This window comes from Eurypyga helias, unplaced genomic scaffold, assembly GCF_000690775.1.
Source record: "Eurypyga helias isolate BGI_N326 unplaced genomic scaffold, ASM69077v1 scaffold16967, whole genome shotgun sequence".
Classification (NCBI taxonomy): domain Eukaryota; kingdom Metazoa; phylum Chordata; class Aves; order Eurypygiformes; family Eurypygidae; genus Eurypyga; species Eurypyga helias.
This window is the reverse complement of record NW_010262476.1, coordinates 60501-84380: the sequence shown is the minus strand read 5'-3', so window position 1 is coordinate 84380 and position 23880 is coordinate 60501. Positions and strand designations below refer to the sequence as shown.

The 23880-nt window shown below is 44.4% G+C and overlaps 1 protein-coding gene across 1 annotated transcript in view; it reads right to left on the bottom strand.

Moving 5' to 3' along the window:
• The window catches only part of UNC80 (unc-80 homolog (C. elegans)), a gene marked incomplete at both ends in the record, with an annotated part of 89852 nt that overhangs the window by 9926 nt on the left and 56046 nt on the right, over window positions 1–23880 (bottom strand). Inside the window, 16 exon segments of the mRNA XM_010155744.1 lie at window positions 1886–1987; window positions 2383–2472; window positions 3366–3460; window positions 4130–4313; window positions 4958–5044; window positions 6130–6230; window positions 7813–7956; window positions 8479–8607; window positions 9430–9616; window positions 10154–10285; window positions 10666–10847; window positions 14102–14240; window positions 14974–15081; window positions 17571–17768; window positions 20729–20829; window positions 22346–22549. Of these exon segments, the coding sequence (XP_010154046.1) occupies window positions 1886–1987; window positions 2383–2472; window positions 3366–3460; window positions 4130–4313; window positions 4958–5044; window positions 6130–6230; window positions 7813–7956; window positions 8479–8607; window positions 9430–9616; window positions 10154–10285; window positions 10666–10847; window positions 14102–14240; window positions 14974–15081; window positions 17571–17768; window positions 20729–20829; window positions 22346–22549 (2183 nt within the window).

Here is a 23880-nt window from a genome sequence, read left to right as displayed (position 1 = left end):
CTTTCTGTGCTGGAGGGATGCTGCACTCAAGGCCCGCAGGAACATGTTGAATTTCACAGGGCTAGTGCTGCACCCTTTTGCTAGGATTTGTGTGACCACTGTTCTTCAGCCCAGCTCACCGAAGGTGTATCATGTTTGTAAAAGAGGTTTTAACAACACTTGCAGTCTGGTGGAGGACTCTGAGTGGTTGATAAACACTCCGCAACTGTGCCATGCTGTCTTTTGTAGATTAACGTAAACTTTGCCAGTGCAAGCCCCAAGGTGGTCAGAAGCAAACCAACTCCAAACTGAAACCTATACAGTTGCAGTTGCTCTCTGAAAGGTCTTAGACTATAGCCAGTGTGAGGTTGGAATAGTTATCTGCTTTCTGGGTTGAGGCTGGCTCATGTCTGGCCATAGAAAATGTACGAAAATAAAAGGTAGTCAATAAAACAAAGCAGACCATGTTCTGAGTTACTGTAAACAAGTAAATGAATTCAGATTGTTGCTTCTGGTCTACACCAACTGGGCAACGGAGTTTCGTTCTACCAGCCTCCTTTGAACTTCTGATGGGTAGGAGTAGTCAGGCTAGCTATTTTATTTTGATGCTAAAAGTAGCTATAAGGCAGAGTGATGCTCAGTAGTAGAAGCAACTGTCTTCGGAAGCAATTTTGAGACAGTTCTTAGCTACTGGGATTGAAGGCAAAACATGAAGCATGTGGCGTAACATGTGACAACTCAGCTTCCCGTGTCCTGCAGTTGCTATGACCTTGCTCTGAAGTGCACTCGGCTTAGAACTGGGTGCTTAATCAATCAACAGTGAAGAAAGTACTTTTCCATGGCTTGCTGCTCTGTGGGTAGACTCTACAGTGCTATTTTCTTTGCTGAAGCTGGATGATGTCCAGCACCTTCTAGCATGACTACAGAGAGGCTGATAGATGCTTGATTTAAGTTTTACCTTAGAAATATTTTGGCTTCCAAGTACTCTAAATAGAAAAATGTGGAATGTCGAATAACACCCTGACAAAACTGGATGGGCCATTTTAATCTTTTGGAGTCATGTAGGGCCGATCAAACTCATTTCTTTGAGATGTGGGACACTTCTAGAACTACAGGGAGAATGATTTCTGCCAGAGAATCAATCAAAATGATCCCAATGATTTCTGAATTTTATAGACTTTCTACTGACAGATGCAGCACATGGAGCATTTCCCTAGTCTGTACTGAACACACACGAGAGAGCATTAACTATACTCCACACCATTTTAGCTGCTAGCCCCTTCTAAGCAGCTTTATAGCTTTTTTTTTTTTAGAGCTTAGTTCCCAAGGGAGAGCTCCTGGGAGCTCTGCAGAGCATTAGCGGGATTGGACAGATTATCAGGTCATGAAGCTGGAAGACAGGGAGGACAGCACTCTTCCAAGGGTAAATATTCCCCCAGTGAAACAATCCGTACTGCTGTGCCTCTAGCACCTGAGGGCAGGACAAGGAGAGACAGGTCACAGTGAAAGGACAGAGAGGAATGTAGAACAGAGAATTCCTGCTCCACAGCCAGACAGACTTGAGAATAAAATTCAATGGGCTCCTAAAGAGCCAGAGGTCATGGTAAAGAAAGAAATAAACAACTTTTGAAGCTAAGGCCACTGAAGCTTTCCTGGACGAGTGTAGGAGAATGAAAAATAATCCACCCAAAATAAGCTGGCTGGAGAGAGTGGGAAAGAATTCACACTTTGACTCTTCTTAAAATACCATACACCCATCCAATGGCAACAGGGCAGATTTCATTCCATACTTCTCCAGCAAAGCTCTCTATCTGCCTGCAGAATGAGTGAAAGCCCTTAAAGGAAAAACAAAGGTTTATTTACAGTGTTTGTTTCTGGGCAGAGGTGTTTGGTAACAGTAAGATACCTGCTTCTGAATGAGCTCTTGACCTTTTTCTGGATGCATCTGCACCAGGTTGAGCTGGGGAGAGACTGACCTCCGGAAGGGATAAATGTCACGGACATAGGTCTGCCAGGAAAGGAAGCACATGTATTTTAAACAAGTGTAACAGCATCACTCAACAGAACTGAATAAAAAGACCCTTAGCTCTTTCTGAAGCTTTTGGGTAGGAGCTTTCAGCCAGTGTCCAGCATCACAGAAGAGCATAAACAGAAGAGAAATTTGCTCTTTTCTAAGAAAGCAAGATGTTAAGACTTAAGACCAAGGGACTCCACTTCTGCTTCTTCTCTCTTCCATCAGACTTCCATCTTTAACCACATACAACTAAACACCCACAGGACAGGTGCCTACAGGACAGAATTCTGTCTGTTTATGGGCTGCTTGTTCTCCTTTAGATAACCCCAATGTTTAAAAAGGGATGACATGGAAAGAACAGAGTCATCTGGACCTGACCTTTGCCTTACCTTGTTGTAATGAATAAGATTCCACCGCTTATCCATTAAAAAGTAATGAGAAGACTGTGTTTCAGGTATGTTAAAAAACTCTAAACACTCCTGAAGAGAAAGAAAGAAAAACAACCTGTTACTTATTAGCTGTCTTTGTACAAAGACCACAACATTCAAAAAAAGAATATTTAGGTAATAATGTATAAAAGGCACAAAACTGCATGCTTCAGTCAGGTCGTTATACTCTTCTGGCCTTAATTCTTGCTTTCTTTTTTAAATGATAAAGTACGTATGTTTGTGATAATCAAGGCATGCTGATATCACTGTCCTGAAGACTGATGTTACTTATTTCGATGTCTTCGTATCGCCCATATTTGTCAGGCTAAATGAGGCACCTGGGTATTGCAGCTTCCATCTCCATGCTATGTATTTATCAAGCTTTAGTGATAGGTGATATACAGAGACACTGAAGTTCAGATCCTTCAAAGCACTGAGGTGTGTGATTCCCATTAAAATTTAACACAGTTGGACAGACAAGGCTTTTACAAATCTGTTTCCTGTGTGGCTCACTTCAGGTAATCCAAGAAATTTTTGGCAGAAGAGGGTACTGGCCTCACATCTCCCAGAACTCAAGGTATCATCGTGGCTACTGAACCATCATTCTGCTTAGTGTTGATAAAACCGAACATTTAAATGATTTATATATTTATCCAACGGACCACGTACAACAAATACCCAACAAACTGTACTGTCTTCAAATGTAGCTGCATTTGTGGGGTTTTGGCTGTCTGTGAGGCCAGGGCATTTCTATTATCTTTAATATGGGATCCTGTTTCTTGCAACCAAGCTCTCTTTGTATGGAGACAGAAATGGCTGTTACAGCAAAAGGTCTCTCTCCCTCTCTGAGACAGGGTGATCAGGCAGAATGTCTTGCTGGCATACAGGTATGGCAGGTAAATACACTATTAAGCAGTTTGCCTGGTTCAAAAACTCACTCCTACCTTCAGCAGAGCCTCAAACTGTGTGTCCTCATGGACTGGTAACTGAGTTGGGATGTCACACTCATTCTGTCCATGCACGACGAGGGTCTTCGTGCCTAAAGGAAGAAAAGCCGTTGCATTTTCCCTGGCCTCTTTAATTAACTCAATTTCAAAAGGCTGCCCCTGGAGTGAAGTCATTCCTGGGCGCACAGACAATGCCTGTCCTGTCTGGAATCCGTTATGCAGTGTGAGCGCAGTCGCACACTTCTACAGTTAATCAGAAATCGATCTGTTCCTAAAGGACCGAGCTGCCTTTAGCAGCAACCATCAGTTCTGAGGAAGGAACAAGCCTAAGAGGTCAAATCTGTTTTACAGCACGATACCTTTTGCCTGACTTGTGAAGATCTAGGCTCACAGCAAGCTCCTCTTGGGCTCTCTCAAGACTTAAACAGGAGGTTGCATCAAATCAAACTGAGTCTGAATGATAGTCTTACAATGAGCATCCTGCTAGCCTTTCACAGCCCAGCTGGCACAAAGCTCTGGGTTGAAAAGACCGTTCTAATTCACTTTCTGTGAATCTTAAGAGCTCTTAAGGTGGCGTTCAGAATCTCAGGGAATTAGAGGTGGAGTTTACTGACTGAATGCTCAGCTCAAGAAAAACTGACTTAGAATATGCAGCCATTTGTAGCAGGTCTTTTTCTGATCCAGTTCTGATGGATCTCCTTTTTGGTAGAGCGGGTGATGAACTTGGAAGTGAAGGATATTTAAAGACTCATTTCTCATACCTGGCATTGAGGCAGTCACCAGCAGCTTCACTTCACATTGCTCCTTCTTCATAGTCTGTTTGAGATCCTTGAAGAACAGTCCTTCTACATAACCCACCACTTCCCAAAGGAAGGTAAGTGTGGCAGAAATGGCATCCATGCCCCATTCACATGGAGTGCGTACAAAATACATGATCAGTCCTACCTGCAGCCAATAAATAAGAGGAATCTCAGGTTATACGCACGCTGTGCAGAGTTATACTCTGCACAGTATAACTCTGTATGTATAAACACAGAACAAGAATATTATTCTACTTCACTCAGAGGGATAAACTCATTAAACTTGCATCCTGAAAGTTTATATGTAGACAACTCACAAACAAGAGGGGTCCTGAGTAGCATAGATCTTGACTGTTTTTTCATCTTCCAACTGAAAAAAATGCAGCAAATGCGTTTTCCGCAGTCTAGAAAGAAGCCACTAGATTTGCTCCAATAGGAGTTCCCAAAAGCAAAGCACTTTCCGAATCAAAATGAAGTAAAAGAATTAAAGGTTTCTGGCGGTGGGATCCTTCTATTGGTCTACAACTAACTGTCTGTGGTTCAGTTCAGAAATCCATGACAGGTTGCTTAAGGGTTTAATTAAAAGTTAAAGGTTTCTTTTTCTCTTCCTAGAAGGAATGAAAAGCTGGTTTAAGCCTGGTGACTTGCACCCACAGCCAGAGCAGATATGAGCTATAATGGAAAAGTTAAGAGCATTTATGTCCTTGCAGATTGTGACATTAACTTCTTGGGACACATACAGGCAGAGGTGAGATTGTGGGCAGCACAGTGGACTCACAAGATACTTACCAAGTAGTTAAAGAGGATATGAGATGTCTGGGCAGGGAAGTCTCCAATGTTCAACAAAAGCTTCCTTAACATATACATCAGCTCATCCTGGAAGAAAAGAAAATGGTTTGTCTTTCCCTGACAGAATGGAGAATGGGTATCTCCCTTTCATCCTCCCTGGTTTTATTTCGTCCCATTTTTCCATATTCTCTAGTTCAGCTGTGTCTCTTGGTGCATGAAGTAGAACTATGCACTTGTGACTGCTCCCGCGTTTCCCAAAATAAGGCCCAGGACACAGCACCCAGGTCAATGTCTGTCTTTTTTATTTGAGAGAGGCCAACTTCTCCTATTGCACTTGGTACTGAGTGTAGCATCCTCATTCTGTACTCTTCTTCCTGTGATAATCACAACAATGACTACCTTAATGATCCGTGGCATCTAGTTTGCCTAAACTCAATCGACGAGAACAGTGGTATTATTCATAGAATCATAGAATCACAGAATGGTTTGGGTTGGAAGGGACCTTAAAGATCATCTAGTTCCAACCCCCCTGCCATGGGCAGGGACACCTTGCACTAGACCAGGTTGCTCCAAGCCTCATCCAGCCTGGCCTTGGAAACTTCCAGGGATGGGGCATCCACAGCTTCTCTGGGCACCCTGTCCCAGTGCCTCACCACCGTCTCTGTGAAGAATTTCTTCCTGATATCTAATCTAAACCTCCCTCATTGATATTGTATGCCGAGTGGCAGTTGAGGAAGCGGGATGGAGAGTCTCACTGCCTTTCATCCAGTCAGAACTGGTATGCCTTTCTTCCATACAGCTTAGCCATGGCACTAGAAAATGGTCTAATAAGCCAGGGAGAGACAAGGCCACCCCCCGCCTTTCAGAGGAAGCTGAACAGTGGCACGGGTGAGGCAATATCGCCTGTGTTAGAAAGGGTTGTGCTTCACTGAGCCGCTGTTCAAAGCTGGGCTTAGAGCAAGTCAGATCCTTGCTGGTGGTAAATCAGCTGTGTCCCATTTACATCAGTGAACAGAAATTAAAGCCAATGGATGATATGGCCTAAAAGTCTTTGAGCTACGTTATAGCAGCAGACGTTCTTCTCCAGCGATGCCCACCGAGTGGTTCTGCTTGCAGCTGTGCCCCCCTGCCCTCAGCAATACACACGCCCACTGGGGAGAGGAAGGGTTTACCTGCCGGTTGCTAATAGTGAGCTTCTCAAGGAAATGGCGCAAAACCGTCGAGGGGTCTTCAATTAAGCAGTTCCACAGGACTTGCTGAGCAACAGCGCTTACTGTCAGAGAGAAAGAGAACAGTCAAAACCATCTCCCTTGGAAAAGCCTTGAACTGGTACGCTTAGACGCAACAATTCCCAACCTTCTACCACCTTTGTAATTTTTGCACTAAAACACAGAGGAGTCTCTGGGAGGCACCAGGATTCCTGGTCATCAGTGCAGTCACCTCAAGCAATAATGATAGGTCTGGTACTTGAACCTCCCTACTGGTGATACGGCAGGAAGCACTCCACCACTGTAGTCACAGGAATAATACCTAACTATTTGAATTCACAACTCCAGATGGACAAACCTGGCAATTAAAACCCATAAATTCATATACTTTAATCTCATGGTGATTAAAATCACCATGATTAAAATCACTTGATAAAACCACCATGATTAAAACCACCATGATTAAACCACTTGATAAAATCACCATGATTAAAATCACTTGATAAAATCAAGTGATTTTATCTGTTCTTGGTGAACAGTATTAGATAGTCAGCAGGGAATTGTGTTGGTGCTCAACTCCCCAAAGTGTAATTAATCGCAATCCTGTGAAGATTAACAACAACAGAGAATTAATAATTTTTTTTTTCCAGTACTCAGTCCCTGATCACAAAATGACACACATGTTATTTAGGTGGTTGACTACACCCACCCAAGACTGAATAGAAAATGTAACAGAAAGTTAAATGTGCAGTCAGCTGATATGATGAGTGATGAGAAAGGAAGGAAGAGCAGCGGTCCACCAGCTGCAAACATTTTAGAAAAACAAGTACAGAAAAAACATATGTTATTACTTTACAAATGCATCACAGGCCAGAAACAGAATGTTCAATCTGTGTATAGGTGACTTTCCATTTGTCATAGGATCGAAGCAATGTCAGTGGGAACAGACCTCTGGAGGCCTCTAGTCCAAGCCCTGCTTGGAGCAGGACTGTCACCAACACCAGATTATGTCAACCATGGCTTTGACTAGCCAAGACTTGATAACCGCTGTGGATGGGGGAATCCATGGAGATCGCACCATGCTCCTGGTTATGAAGTTCCTTCCCAATTTCTAACCAAAGAAATCTTTAATCCCCTCAAGTTGCAACCTCTTAGAGTTCCTCTATCTCTTTGTTTCCTTTTCATCACACAAACAAGCCCAGCTTCTGCAATCACTTCTCACAGAACACCTCTTTTAGGCCTCTTACCATCCTGGTATCCCCCCACTAGACCCTTCCTAGCTTCTCAACACCTTTCTTGAACTGGGGGCTTTTTTAGGGCCTCAAAAGAGCAAAAGCTCTCAAAACCAAACTGGAAAAAAAAAAAAAGGAAAACCCCTACAAAGTCACATTTCTGTTGTGAATCTGCTTTCCAATAGTTTGTGAAGATTTAATGGATATATGTAAGCTTTTTAACAAACATATATACTCATAACATCTAGCCTATGCTTCTTCTAGGGAACATGGAATGTGAGCAAATACAAGGTTGTGTTACAGCTCTTTTCCACTTTAGTTACAGCACCCAACAAATGTAAGCCGTTGCTGAAAGTGCTGGCAGGTTCTGCCACTCTCGAGCAAGAATCCCGTGAAGCGTAATCTACGTGAGTACCAGCTACTCCATCCTCCCGGACTTCTCCATCTTCCATCAAATGGACAATGGGGAGCACTGCTGCACAGATGCACGCTGGAAACACAGCTTGAGGTGGTTGTGGCACGTGATGGTTTGGAGTATGCTCTGTAGTGTGTTCTTCATCTGGAGCAATAAGAAGAGTAGGAGGTGAGTGTTAGTGAATAAACCATGGTATTATCCAGGCAGGTTAAGATAAACATCTATGTGAGGTGCTGTACAAAGAGAACACAACAGTAAGTTGTCTGATCACAGTGCAAGCACAGCAGGTTTACTGCTATCTCCAAGAAGAAACAGCCTCCAGCCAACTTCTTGATCAAGAATTTTCACTGTAAATATGTATTTTTACAATTTACATTTTTCTTCTCATAGGGAACCCATTTTCTTTTTGATGAAATCCCATTTCATTACCATTTTTTCAGCCAGAGTGCTCTCCATGGCACTACTCTGTAAATGAAACATGAGAAATAAGGGAAGACGTTGTGACATCAGGAGAGAATAACATAATGCAGAGCTGTAATTTATACATGGCTCAAGCTTGGGAATACATTCAGCTAAAGGAAATGCCACCAGCTTTATAGGTCAACGGGAAAGGCTTCCAGTGGATGAACTCGTAGGAAAGGATACTCCAAAGTGAAGTCAACCCACCTTCTGCACTGACTGCTGACCGCACTGACCAGACAGAGCCGCGGCGGAAGGAGTAGTTCCTATGAGATGTACTGGAGGTGCAGGAGGGACTCACGGAGAGACGGCGGGAGGCCAGGTTGGCAACTTCTTCTACTGACAAAGAGAACAGGAAATGTCAATCCACATCCAACTGATAGACTTTAGGGAACAGTTCTGAAGGAGAGCATTTGCAACCAAATTGAAACAGCAAAAGCTCAAGTCAGGTTACGCTCAAAAGGTACAATTTAAAAGCTATAAATGTGAGTCAGATAGTTAATTTGCTCATGCTTTGTGAACCAGCAGTGCATTGTTCCGTAAAAGTGTTCAGTGCTTTGGTGAGTCATACTGTAACTGAGCTGGCTCTATACTTCTTTTAATCTACATCCTGTTAACCATCCTGGTTGCTGGTGCTTAGTTTTTCCCTAAGAATTGGGATTTCTGCTCACAGATTTCCCAATGCATGTTTAGATCTGAAAACCACTGTACTCACCTAATGGCACGTACCTTGGAATGCCTTTAATGTAATCTTGTGCTCTGTTAGCCAGGACCAATGAAAATCCTCACTCAAAGGCTAAGCTTTTCGTGACTCATGTAATGTAATTTTGAGCATCTGAAAGTTTGGTACTGAGGTTGAGCTGGTCATCTTGGCTCCCCCACTAAGTCACCATAAAGGTATAAAGCTCCAGGGACATCTCAGCCTATCTTAATCTATGTGTCTTAAGACAGACACTGGCAAAGGGTGATTCCTCCCACCCTTTAACTATTAAAGGGTTCAAGTTAGAAAAGATAGATTTCATTCCTGGGCACACCAAAGCAGGGACTTTCCTCACACTAACAATCAATGATCCTGGGCATCACACCCCTAAGCAGTGCTCTGTGTTGGTGGGAGGTGCTCCCAGATCCTGGAATGCAGTTCCTGGCCCTGGAGCACACCTTCTTCTTCCTGCTCCGAGCTCGGTGTGCAGGTTGGCTCATAGCAGGCCTCCTGAGTGATGGGGATGGCAGTGATGAGGCTGGCTTCTCGGCCCAGGCGCTTCTTCTCTTCCTCCTGCTGCAGGTTCTTCAGGATGTGCTCCGCTCGCTGATGGGAACGTGACACAGCTCTGGCTGAGAATGACTTCTGTCAGAAAGAAAAGAGAAGAAACACAGCCCGAAGCTGTTAGTTATGATGCACACATCCTGTGTTTTCTGCCAGAGACCTCGGTGACCTTCATCAACTCAGTTTCTACACATAAATCAGACTAGTGGTAGATGACCAGACATTCACCAGTAGACAACTCCTGGAGCTACGTCTACAATAAGCCTTGGTGCAGACCTCTCCCTAGAGACACCTCATGAACCAGTGAAAAGAAATGATCTGCCAGATGGTTCAGGTGAACGAACCTTCTCCTGGAGAGAGAGCAGCTGTGTGCTCGTAAGATGTGAGTTACTGTCTCTCTCAGGGATGTGATATGCAGTACAGCACCCCAGTGAACAAACAGAAAAGCCTTACGTGTGTGTAGAAAATTCTGCATTTCTTACACGGACAGTGTACTAGGTTTTCCCCAGCTGAGGAAGACAAGAAAACTCAGAGCTTAGCCCACATCTTCTGGCTTTAGCTTCCCCCACGCTGCTACAGAATAAAACCGGTCCTTACTGTCATGATGTCTCTGCTTACCGACTGATCTTCATTTATAGGATCTTGCACACTCCCACTGCACTGAGGGACCCAGGGTGGGTCAAACATTGGCACGGATGGCATCCCCAGGACAGGAGAAGGCAGAGTGAAGTTTATACTTGGAGGAGGGATCTAACACAAACACAGAAGACATTTAGTTACAACAGACCATTATTAATGTCAGTACTGCTAATTAAACATGAGTACAAGTACCCAAGACATCAATTACCTCAGCAAACTTTCCCCAACTCTGTAGCCCATTACACTGTAACACCACATATGACAGATTTCTTTCTCTGATGTTTTTTCTGACCCGTGTTCCCATCACACTGTCCGCATTTTATACAGGGGCTCTACACATCACCTCCCTCACTAGTGTGACTTACACGACCATTTTTTTTCACTCAACAGATTTTCAGGCAATTTCATGGCAGCGTGTCATTACAATAGATATGTAATTCCCACCAGGCAAGCTGTAAATGGCATCATTTTGTTTCACGTGTCCTATCTACCTTAAAGATCTGCTGTGCTCCCTCTTCCATCCTTGGCCAGACTTGATACCTAAACCTCCAGAGCGTGTGGAATTTGAGAATGGCATTCAGCCTTTGCACTGTCTCGGGGTGATGAAATTCGGACATCAGCATGTCAGAAACGGCCTCTGGTACTTTCACAGCACACAGCAGGAACATGGCAGCTGCAAGGAGAGAATATCTGATCATCTGTTTTCCGTAGCAATGTGTTTGTTTGGCAGAGAAAAACTGCAGCTGTACAAACCCCCACCGAAAGGAACTTAACCTCAGCTCCAGAAATTAAATCAGCAGTCTACTTGCCCTAGTGAAAACTGTACTGCTTCATGAAACCAAGCACCTGTGATTCTGCCTTTTGGAAGCATGCAGCGTTACCTGGCATGCTTGTAAAAGGTTCTGGAAAACCTGCTTTTAACATAAAACACAGTTTTGCTCTTCTCACTGAAATCTCAGTCACAACTAGTTTAAAATAAGAAGCATCTCTTGAAGTAACAGCACTAATTCAGTTTGGCTTTCAACGATTCCATTTCCAAGTGATTTTCCTGATGGTGAATAAAGGCTGGTTTAAGAGAGGCTCAGCCTTTCCCTCAGAGCGGGAGACAGTGCCCCAGCAGAGGTCTGACATGTCTATTTTTATGGATAATACCAAAAATAAAAAGGTTCTTAGTTAAATGGGCACTGTACGATGATCACAATCTGCTTCTCGAGACAAAAGACCAGATCACAATGGAGACCAGCACAATAGAAATTGAGAAAGCCCATAGTTATTTCATTGGAACCTATTTGGATATAAACCGACACAGTCCAACTCCAGACCAACGGCGGCCAATTAACGTAGGTGGGTGTCTGAGGGGCACTGAGCAGGAAAGAAAAGCAGGGGGAACAGTGTTGGTGTGAGGGTGTCAAGAGTCTCCATGGCTGCTTTGACCAGTAGCTCACCACAGATCACTGGACACAATTTCTCTAGATTTGGTGGCTGTTCCTCCACAGTAGAAAGAGGCTGTTTGCCACCGTGTTTGTCCCAGCACTGAAGGCCACAGATGTGAGCCCTGTGCTGATGGGATGCATCTGCACAAAACCAAGGCTGCTCTGAAAAAAACACACATCTGCACAAAACCAAGGTCCTGCTCCAAATATGCAGGGACCCTCCTGCTTCGCCAGCTCAGAGAACTGCCTACTTCTTGGTGTTTTCCATGTAACCATGTCAAGTCTTAGTAGGGCTAATTTAAAAGTGTGAGCTCATACTGAAGTGACCAAAAAAAGAGCTGCAGCCTCAGAGGAGGTCAGTAGATGGTGCTGTTGTACACTAACACAGGAGTTCTTCCCCAGCTTGGACGGCAACATCATGAGTTTGTAGGTTTTGACCTTGATGAATGTCATCTTTCCTGGGGCTGAAATCACTCGCTAGTACTAAAAGATGACCCTCAAGTGGATTTTAATCCTCCCTTCAGGAAAAGGAGAACAAGGAAGATGTACCTCAGAGGCTTTTTGGAGGAACAGCTGCAAAGCCTTGTTTCCTTCCCTGTGAGCCATGGTCAGTTTGTGATAAGGGACAAAAAGCACCCAAAATTATTCCCCCAGAAAGGGACTTGAAGGGAAGAAAGGATTGTAGTTCCAGGCAGCTCGTTTCTCTTCTTCATTTGGCTCCTTTCTTCCTGTCTGCACATTTGGCTTGGGAAAGGTAAAGGGGAAGGGCAGAGCACAGGGAAGAGCCATGGGCTGAAGAAGTGCACCGTGCACTGATGGAGCAGATGGAAAGCGAGGGAAGAGGGAAGAACGTGAGATGTGGAGTCAAACAATGGACTTCAGGGCAGAATTCATGGCCAGCTGTGGAAAACAAAGGACGGGTAAGCCAGATGGAAGTGTGACGGAAAGGGGAGTGATGCCTGAGGAGCACCGCGAAACGCTTTCATTGTTAACAGCTTTTGATAAAAATGCCTGTAATTTAATCTTCAGTGTGAGAACATCTGGAATGGCTCCTTAGGTGCACAAATCTGGGGAAGATGGCAATCTTTAAGCCATTTCCTTGGGTGCTGCGGGAGGAGAAAGGTAGAATTTGACAGTTGTGGGAGATTGGCTTAAAACCAGATTTGACTGCTTTAATTTATGCTTTATTTAAGCAATCTGAGTGCTGTGTGTTCACTGATGTTCACAGTTTCTAGGGTTGTGGCTCTTGACTTCCGAACATCTGGCATTAGCACACACATTAGCTATGAGTGTTTGGACAGGACAGGATGACTAGAAAGGACCTCCTGAGTCAAATTGTCTAATCCTTTTCACAAATTCTTAAATCCAAGTGCATTTGCTCTCTTTTCTGGTGGTGAGAAATCTTCTGTTTTCCGGATGAAATAAGTCATAAAAAGCTCATACTCATCTTTACACTACCATGCCTGGTCTGCTGTATTTATGGAGAGCAACATTATCCCCTCTCCATCTTCACCTGAGTCCATTAAATAAATTTCCTTATCATAAAGGCTCTTCATTCTTCCTCCTATGTAAGTATCTCTTTATTCAGTGACCAGAACTGTGCATGGATGTGCTGTGTTCTAGGAAATTGTACAATGTGCTTTACAGCAGCATTCATACTTTGAATCTGTAATGAAATACCTCTTCTGACACATCCTGACTGTATTTATTGTTTCCACAGCTGAATTCTACTCAGTAAGTCAGTCATCTTCTGGCCAATTGATATACTCTGAATTCTGCCAAACCTGTATCAGTTCCATGGGGGAAGATCCAAGCTCATAACAGAACAGTTCTTATTAGTTTGCAAGGACATGGTCTTACACTTTGCAGTAATATATTTCATCCCATATCTGGAATTCCTTTTTCAAGGCAATACCCTCCCAGGTACATGATGTACTGTTCTTCTTTCTTTAGGATGCCTCTCAACCCTGTGTGATCAGCAAATGTCATTTGCACAATTTAACACCAAGTGGAAATGGAAAAATTAGATAAAAGCCAAACCATAAGACTAATTATTGAGCAATGCTGCTGTCTGCATGCAACATGAGAATTTTCCTTCCAGCACAACAGAGGACCTATAACAGTTCCACTCTCATCCCCTTTCGCAGTTTTGGTATCAGCCCTCAACTGGTACTAACCATTTCCATGAGGCAACATAGAAAATACTTCAGTAAACTTTCAATCACTGTGTTTCCTCTGCTTAGAAACCCAGCTAAACACAAATATTAATTTTGATCCACCACAACCAGGGTCTGGGAGATTGTTCTCCTGATCCTTCTGACCATCTCTTTTGTACCGAGCACAAAAACACAGGAAGGTCTGTGAAAACCAAACAGCCCTCAAGAAACTCTTGGTGCCATTAAGACCCCTCCACCACAAAGCTGCCTATCAATGCTGTGACCTACTGTGAGTTGTCCAGCCATGGTAGCCATACTACGTGGGTTTGTTCTCCTACCTGCTGCTCCAGCCATGTGCTCATCCACGCTGAGTAGGAGCTCCCATGCTGCCGGCTGGATGTCCCCATACATCTCTTCTGTGAGGATAGGAGCTGCCTTGATTAGCAGGGACAAAGGTGCAGGGGAGAGGCTCATTACCTGCAAAAAAACAAGCCATGCCTTACCAGCAGAGCTGTGCAAACCATCCACAGTGAACGACCCGCTCAGTAATTTTACCCTAGTTTTGGTCTGCAGGTTACCCGCTGATAAAAGTCTGGTTGCAGCCATTTAGACAATGCTCTACAGAAGATAAGGCTCAGCCTACACTGAAAGAGGAATGCTTGCGAGCTGGTTGCTTGAGTCTGTTGCTAGTCACTCATGTCACCAAAACACTGATAAAGAGGACACAAGGAAAGTCAAACTCTCCCAAGGTGGTACATAAACGGTGACACAGATCCACAAAAATCTCACAGACTGCCAAGAACAGGCCTGTGAAGAGACTGTTGTTTCTTCAGGAAAGCTGAACAAGAAAGAACAAAGAACACTATTGATGTATCTCACAGGTTGTAGTTAAACACATTTGGATTTTCATTTAAAATTATTTTAATTTTTTGTATCCCCAGTTTTGATACATGTGTCGCTAAGGGAAGCCAGAGGTGCAGACTGTGATTTAATGGAGCTACATGTTTCAAGGATTCTTTGGCAGGGCCACCTCGAGAGGCTTATATTTAGCATTACTGAGCCGGGGAAAACATGTAGGAGTCAACTGATTGATATTTAGGAACAACAGTTGCTCACAGAGGCTTAGAGGTCCGCATATATTTTCCTTCTTGTTGCAGTCCAACCTGACATCTATGTGACAGCCTCCCTAACTAGCATATGGCCTAGGTACCTGGTGCCTGATGTATTTTAACATTCCAGAGTCCTTCTTCCCTTCCAAGTTGATATCGACCACTCTCTTTTTTAGAGAAGGAGTTCTCAAGCATGACTTGTCTGAGCACTGAAAGAAAAAAAAAAAAATAGTAAGTGTAGTTCGCATTTAGATTTCCCAAAGTATGGGAAGGGAGGAAATAATGTACAAAAGGATTTTTCATACACTAGAAGCTGTCTAGTACCAGAGCAGTAGCACAAAGCCTTCTCTTGTCTTGGCAACAGGCCTAGTATCAGTGAGGTGACGTATTTCATCCATTTTCCTTCTCTTTTTAACAACGCTTTTCCCCAAAAATTCTTAAGGCAGTAGCCAGTAAACCAAATGAGACTGTGCACATGCTCTGTGTAATCTTCATGGTGGAACACCCACGTACTTCAGGAGAACAGTACTTTACACAGGTTAGAGGTCTAGAGCTTCCCTCTAAAAAGCTACCAGCGGCAGTGTTTGGTGCACACAACACTGATTCCTCTCAGCTACGTTTATCTTCTCTTCTTCCTCAGAAAACCTAAGTGACAACACATTTCAGGACTTGAGCCCATGCCTGCCTGAGAGCTGTCCCTAGCAGATTGCCAGTGCCAGTGATAACCACAAGTCCTTTTTATGCTCATTATTCACAATATCAGGGACTTCTCCCACAATGCTAGGTTGCCACAGACTCTTCTCCTCAAGCTAGCAGCCTGCTGATTCACAGAGGGGTCCTCGTTTACCAGAGAGCTGACAAGCCCCATGGAGCACACAGCCAGGTCTGCCCACTGCGCCTACCTCCAGCCTCTCATTCTGCCAGCTGCGAGAGCAAGAGGGAGGCTCCTCTCCAACCCAGGTAAAGGTGGAAATGGTGCCCACGCAGTCAGAGAACGACCATGCTTGAGGAATACTGCCAGAGCATGAGGTGCCGGGATGAGAAGTCTACCGCTACATAAAATTCGGAAGTTGTCGGTCGCTGCAGTGAGGTGTGTACAAACTCGGTGCATGTGTTTGTAGGAAACCTTAGTGTCCCCCAACCCCTTTTTACGTTGCTGATGCTTAAAGGCTTTGATGGTCTGATGGATGATGAAAGAATTGGGCTTGTTCAGCCTGGAGAAGAGGAGGCTCCGAGGAGACCTCATTGCAGCTTTCCAGTATCTGAAGGAGGCCTACAAGGGCACTGGGAGAGGACTTTTTACATGGGCCTGTAGTGATAGGACAAGGGGTAATGGGTATCAATTGAAATCAGGGAGGTTTAGATTAGATGTCAGGAAGAAATTCTTCACAGAGAGGGTGGGGAGGCACTGGGACAGGTTGCCCAGCGATGTTGTGGATGCCCCCTCCCTGGATGTCTTCAAGGCCAGGCTGGATGTGCCAGGTGGATGTACACCTGGTCTAGTGGAAGGTGTCCCTGCCCATGGCAGGGGGGGTGGATCTAGATGATCTTTAAGGGCCCTTCCAACCCTAACCATTCTATGATTCTATGATTCTACGAAATGTGTATCACTCTGCCTTGCAATTCCAAGTCCGAGATGAAACACACCGTGATGCATGATGTTCTTTTGCTACCTTTCATGAACACTGCCAGCTGCTCGTCTCAGTCCTGCCTCCTGTACAGAAAATGACTGCCTCTCTTCCTAAATAACTGTGATACACTACTTTTCTGTGTCAGGGGAAATATATGGGGGCTACAGTTTCCAGGAAAGCAGAATCATTATCTGTTGTTTCATCTGCTCTGTGCTTTGATCCATAAAAATACCCTTCGATTTTCTAACTTGATGGGAAACAATCTGCTGGTTGATGAAGAAACATTATGAACTTGCCTGCTACTCCTTCATTTCCCACTTACAGGGATGATAGCCTCTTTACCCAACTGAAATCTCGATGAGAGTTTCATGAACACTTTTGTTTTCGATGTTCCTGCAAAGCAGTTGAATTTCTCTGCCATTACAAGTACTCAGAATAACTGTAGTCTGTTGTGATCAGGAATATGAAAGTATTAACCAACTGTTGACACGATTGGTACCTGGGTGGGCACTTTACTGAGAGCAGAAATGTATTTCCACTGTTAAAGCACCCCTTATATGGCTAAAAAGGCGCAATCTTGTTTGAATATCCGGCTGAACTGGTCATTAAAAGTGCGTCACTAAAGAGACTGTAACGTTAAAGACTAATATATACAATTCTTGAAACAGCTCTGAGAACTCAGACCTAAAAGAAAGAAATTATGCAAGATTTTGCAAGAATCTCAAGAGTGATTCTTATTAACAGATGAGAAGAAACATGAAAAAAAGAGAATGGACTCCAGGGGCTGATAAGTAGAGGCCATAAAAGAACATTAAAATTAAAGTCTGGTTACAAGCTTTTAAATGACTGTGAGCAACTAAGATTCTTCCCAATCAATACAGATTACATTCCTTCCATACTGCCAAATGATGTAATAGTGGGGTGGTTTTTTACAGCAGAGTGGTGTTTAGGAAGGGCTGTGTTCATTTTGTCATGAAGAACTGTTTGAGTACATTATGCAGTCCTTGAAGGTAACGATGACCTGCCCAGACCAAACCCAAAATATTCTGCTTTTTCCACCTACTCACTTCCTTTTGCTTTTTGCCTCTTGCCACACTGTTCAGTGTGCTGTTTTCTCGCAGAGAGTCCACTGTGTCTCCATACAGGAGTTTGATGGCCCGGACAAGACGAGCACAGGACCGGCTGTGATGGAGGTAGCAGTGTGGGTGACAGTAGTCGATGTGGGTACATATGAAACTTTGCTGGTTGCATAGTAGAATCATCACCTTGGAAGAAAAAAAGGGATTAGTTACCTACAGAAAATGGAGTTACACAGAGAACGGCATAGGGCAGCCAGGGATGGGGACAGTCAAACTAAGTTTTCCACAGCCTAGCTGGGGAGGAATGAAGCTCAACATGGCTTTTTGGAAAGATATGTGTGTCTGTGCAGAGCTCCATTCTTGCAAGCGATTTGCAAACTAGCTAGGCAGGGCTAAAGAAACAACAGAGTTAACAACGCAGACAAAGAGGCTGAGGAGCTGTAGCTGCCTATGTTTGGCTGGTGGCAAGATTAAGGCTGAGGAAAACAGTATTCTCGCAGTTTGCAGAAAAGCTGCTGTACCGCCACTCCGAGATGAGGGCCTGGACTAGAAACTGTCAACTACTCAATCATCATTAAAGCTGCAAACCCACCAGGTTCAGGGGTTGGTTTCCTTCAAGGAAGGGGAAAGGAAATGTCTCAGAACGCTCTCAAGTAGGAGTAAACTGTGCCAGTTGTGCATATGCTTCCCACACCGTGCCTGGGAAGGCCCATCCAGCCCAGCTTTATGTTAGTGGGCTCAGTTACTCTTTCTAGTGGTGTTGCCATATGGCAGCAAGAAGCTGTAAAACCTGCCTAAGAAACAGAATAAATATTTGGGCATTTAGCTATTTTGAGCCCTGCTTTGCTGCAGCAACACTGCTATTAGTCCCTAAACTAATTAATTAAAGACAGCCTTGGTTGTCTACACTTGAGTGACTGCACTCTGGTGTAACTCAGAGGGTTTGTTCCTGAAGCAGCAGAGCTCAGACCAGCAGCAATTTGCACACTGGTCTTCATGTCACACACAAACCACTTAGTAGCACTCTGAGGAAAACACACAGCCATTCACAATGTAGGTTAGAACTGGCCTTTACAAATCCTTCTCTTCATCTACAACCTCAGAACTACCCAGAACTACCCAGAAAGAGGCTATCCCACCTTTTTCCATCCATTTATTGTCTGTGAAGCTGCTGGCACTCTCAAGTAAGGCAGCCACATCACTCTCAACTCTCAGATATTTAGGCTTCCCAAAAGTCAGGACCTTAACTTAAAACACATCTGTGCTGCGTATGTGGGAATTCTTGCCTTTGCCTGCCTGTTCTGGCCTCATGTTATTTTGGGAGTCCACCAGGAAGAACTCAAGACACCAGTGTTGTATCAATGTGTAAGTGATATACATCTGCTCAGCACTGTATAGCCTCTGCCCAGGCTCTGCTCCCCTCTTACAGCTTGTAGTTACGGTACACTGACCTACAGTGAGGACATCACGCTCCGGACTGCTGTAAAGGACAGGGAAAGGAAGTGCTGGTGCATGCACAGAAGTAACTGGGACCAGTGGTCCTTTTGCGGGGTTTTCTCATGGCCATTAAGTAAAGCAGGTTTTTGTTTTGCCTGTAGTTTCAGTGACTATCCACCCACCCCTTCCTTCCAACAAACAAACAGAGAAAGTTCTCATGCGATACTGGTACTTGCGTGGCATTAACTGGAACAGATGATTTTTCAAATCTTCCTTTCTCCTATGCAGGCTAATCACATGTAAAGTGAGACAAACATCTCAAGTTCCCTTCAGTTTACGCCTTGTATTTATGAGTTCATGCATCCTCCCACACTGAGCAAAGGCACCATGAATTATCCTAAGCTGCTAGCTAGGGAGATGCCTTTATCCTCTAGCAATTCATCACCTAGTACACGCTCTAACATACCCAGTTCAGTACACTGGAATTTCCAAATCTGACAGAGAAGTGGGGTAGTCCAGGGACTGATGTACTAGCTTGGAAGACACGACACTGAAGTTTCCCACCCTGCCACCCTCTTCCAAAAAAGACTGCTTTTCAAATCAAGACTGCTTCTGATATCCCAGTATTACATTAAACTTTGTCTTGCCCACATCCCATAGGAATGGGGCAGTTGAGAGCAGACTGTGTGAAATACTTGACGAAAGGGGATATCAACTCATTATTGGCAACTGTCTTTTCCAAAGGCAACTCAGAAGTCAAGAGGCCTCTGTCCTCATACACACATGCAGGACACAACCCATCTATGCACAGGGAGGCAATCCAACTTTCCTGCAAAGCATGTTCACATCGGCACGCTGACCATCACAGAGTGTCAGGAGGTAACAGAGGTAGAAGTGTACAGCCCTTAGGTGCCAGGGCATTGAACAGCTTAGACTTAGCCCAAGTGAATTTTGGCATGTCTAAGTTATGGGTACAGAGATCACCAAAATGAATGTCTTGGGCCCTGCATCACCAAACCACATTTGCAGTGTTGTACTCCCCATCTGTTGGGTAGAGTTGAAAATACCCAAGGCCCTGTTGGGTTAGACATTGTGATAGAATGGAGTATCTAATGGATTCAAAGAAAATGTCCCAAAAGCATTTTTTTTTCCCCACAAGGTGCATAATTAAGCTTATTGCTGTAGAGTTAATGGAGAGAAAAGTATATCAATCGGCTTAAAAATGGGTTGGAAAAACTCCCTGAGGAAAAATCTGCTGGCAGTTAGTAAACATAGTGCCCACAACAGAACCTCCAGCTCAAGTAGCTTCTAAAATGCCATTTCCCAGAATATAGGAGCCCAGCTCACACTGTCTCCCATTCTGTTACTCTTCCTGAACTACTCACTACTAGCCATGCTGGAGACCCTGAGCTAATGGGTTTTTCAGCTCACGTAGTATGGCTGTCCCTTCACACATAGGGAGAAATAGTCGCTTTTCCCTTACAAACCAAATCTATGAAATGGACAGAGGGAGCAAGACAAAACCTTTCTGGTTTTAGTCCATTTTAGAAATGGCAAACAGGTGATTTCCAAAGGTTGCAGCTTACTTACACTTCAGATCCTTGATGCTACACAGAGAAAGCACAGATTGCGATCAGGTTATTGCCAGCACAAAGGTTTTCCCACTGAAAATGCCATCCTTGAGAGCGCTGCCAGCGAGTCATACTTACATGCAGCCACGACATGTTCCGATGATAGTTCTCCTCCGCGCCTGTGTTGCTCAGCACCTCGGGCTCGATGCTAGGTTCGCTCGCGCTCCAAGGGCTCCCTTCTTCAAAAGAAAAATACCCAAAAGGTGGTTGTTTTTATTGCTCCCTATGTGCTTAAAGACTAGGGACAGCACTTGTAAGCCAGGCCAGCCTTGTGGGAACAGACCAGAGTACACAGAATATGCCACACTAGAAAGACTGCGTTTGGACACCCCTCCCCAATCCTTCTATCACGCTGGCTTGACAATTACAAGAGCCATTTAGACTTGGCCCACAGGCCATCTTGTCAGTAGCAAACACCGCTCCCTCCCCACTGTTTTCTTTAATGGAAGGGGAGAAGTTAAATGAAAAACATCAGAAACAAATTCTTTGCACCATTCAGATGCTGCAAATGGTTGGTTTAATGATCTGCATTGACTGGGCTCTGTGGTTAAAAAGGTCAACAAAAATCCAACCAGAAGTGGCATCCAACTGGAAATGCCAATAGGCGAAGTCACTGCTAATTGCCCATGGAAACTGCTAATGTCATGGGGATGAAAGGGGAAAAAAATCCTGATTCTAGCCCACTAGTTCTAAAGAACTCAGGCAAGGGGGAGATTTCTCTGGGAACTTCACTGACCCCTGTGTTTCCTCTAGTCATTTCATAACCTATGGGCCTCCTAGAATACTAACATTAATGCCGTTAAGAGAGAGATGGCTGGGGATGAAATCGGGTTAATCCTTTCTTTCTCCTCTTTAAGTGAACTGTGACTTGCCAAAGTCTACAGAACAGGTAATCCCACTCTCCATGTTCACCTACTGGAGCATCTTTCGGGCAACACAAAAATGACCATTAAGCTTGGGAGGTTATTTCAGCTCCAATTGTATCCAAACTGTAGTTTTTGGTTAACACCCCTAGCAGAGGGAGCCCCTTTAGTTCAACTGTGATGGAGATTTCTCATGACAGGATGCACATTTGGTTTCCGTAAGATAGATATATGTGGATCCATTTTTTCAAGACTAAGGAAAGCAGCTGTAAACTGTAAAAATATATGTATATGCCAGTATATAGAAAGATAGTATGTAGCATGTACATGTTATGTTCTGCATATGGAAATATATATATTACATGTCATACGACATGCCTATGACATCACATGCTACATAGAATATGAAATGCATGTCTGTACATATATATATCCTATCTGCTCATATGGACAGTAAATTACCATATATGCAAATGGCCTCATGTATTCATTATATCATATGATTTAGGGGTGTGTGTATGTGCATATACACACAGGCATGTGCTCCCCTAAAGACAGCATGCATTTGGCTGGCAGGCACCAGCATTCCAAGAGTTCATGCTCTAACACGGAGCTCTGAATTGACAACCTGTGCATGGAGCCGACGCTGCACCCAGGATTTGAACTGTGTTCCTCCCAGGCTCTAGTTCGGGCAGTCCCTGAAGAGGACTCTGGGTTTTTCCTAGCCTGCTGGGGTGGGGGTCTCTGGTCATTTCTAGCTCTGCTGCAACCACATCAAGACTTTAGGTCCTGCCTATTGTCCCCTCCCTTTCCACCCACTCGTCTAAGTTACCTATATCAGTGACAGTGTCCCTGCTGTGGGACAGCTGCAGCTCCTCATTCTCAGACTCTGAGTCCTGCCGTGATAACTTGGTGCTCTTTAGGCTGCCGGCCCGGCGAATGCTGGAAAGGGAACCCCCCTTCTTCACCCGGAAACTGCGAGTTCCTTTAATCTGGAGCAAGCGGGAGCCTCCTATCCTGATCTTCCTGCTGGGAACTGTATTAAAAGAATAAAAGAGGACTTTTTTCCCCTTAATTTTTCCCCATTTAAAAAAGAAAGATAGCCTGGCCCTCCCCTCCCTCCCGACCCTTAGCTGCCAGCCTGAATTGCAGCGTCCTTTCTCCTACCCAGGAACGTGGGGCCAGAGGCTCCCTTCAAAGCCACCGCCAATGCAGCTCTGTCAATCAGGCAGTAAAGATGCTTTACGGAAATGTGTTCAGCACCTCCTTTCCTGAGACCTGGCACGTCACCTCAGGCCTTGTCTGAGTTTGGAATTAGCCTTCGTTCAACCACCAGCAAGTAGAGTCAGCTGCTCTAACAGAAACCCAAGGAAAACCTGCGATTCACACCAACTTGAATCAATTCCTGCCAGGAAACAGGATCTGTCCAATGGATGTAAATAGCAGTTTTCTTTGCCAGCCTCTGGGGTTTACATTAGTGCAGAATCACCTCTTGCTAGGGACAGACGGCTGAATCCCAAGCATGAACAAGGCACCACGGACAAACCTATTTTCCTGCGGGCCTGGGTTCTGTAAACCTCACTGAGCTCTGCAGCAGGATCAATTATTTATTCATACAGCACGTGTGACTGCAGAAGAGGAGTCTGCTTCATGAGGTTAGCACGCAAGACTTCTTTGAAGTAAGATTTGCATAAATCCGTGTCTCTGCATGTTACTCTTCATCATTAGAATGCTTTAGAGGAAACGGGAGCACGTAGATCCTCTCCTTCAGACAAATCAGCAGCTTTCAGGCATTAACAACATCCATTGACACTCTGCATTTTTGATGAGCACAGACATGAAATGGTTCAATGTTCAAAGCACCAACCGTTTGCACTTTCATTCTCCTCTTAGTTCAAAGGCAGTACATGGCAGTATGTCAGTCCAAATGTTGCAACACTCAGTCATTTCACTGCAGATCTAATCAGGCAAGGCCATGTGTGATCGATTACCCTTTGGTGTGTAGTTGAGAATGAACAGGATACGGCTTTTTGGATGCCATGGGTAAGAAAAATATTTTCATACAATTGAATTTTGGTTTCAGGAAAAATCAAGCACACCTTTACTCCTGAGAATGCCCCTAATTCCTCCAGAACCCAATTCCCACTCCCATTTCCAGTGGCTAACGTCCTGGCTGAAGACAGCTGGATAGGTTTTGAGAGCTACTCCTCAGTTTTCATGAATCAGCTGGGCAAATCACTGTTGAGTGACCAGAGACCCTCCATGTGACCACGTTGAGTCCCTCTGCAATCACTAGTGGTTGAATTCTGTTCAGATCAGCCTCAATACGGTCGCTCACTTCCCCCGAAGGCCAAATCATTTTAGCAC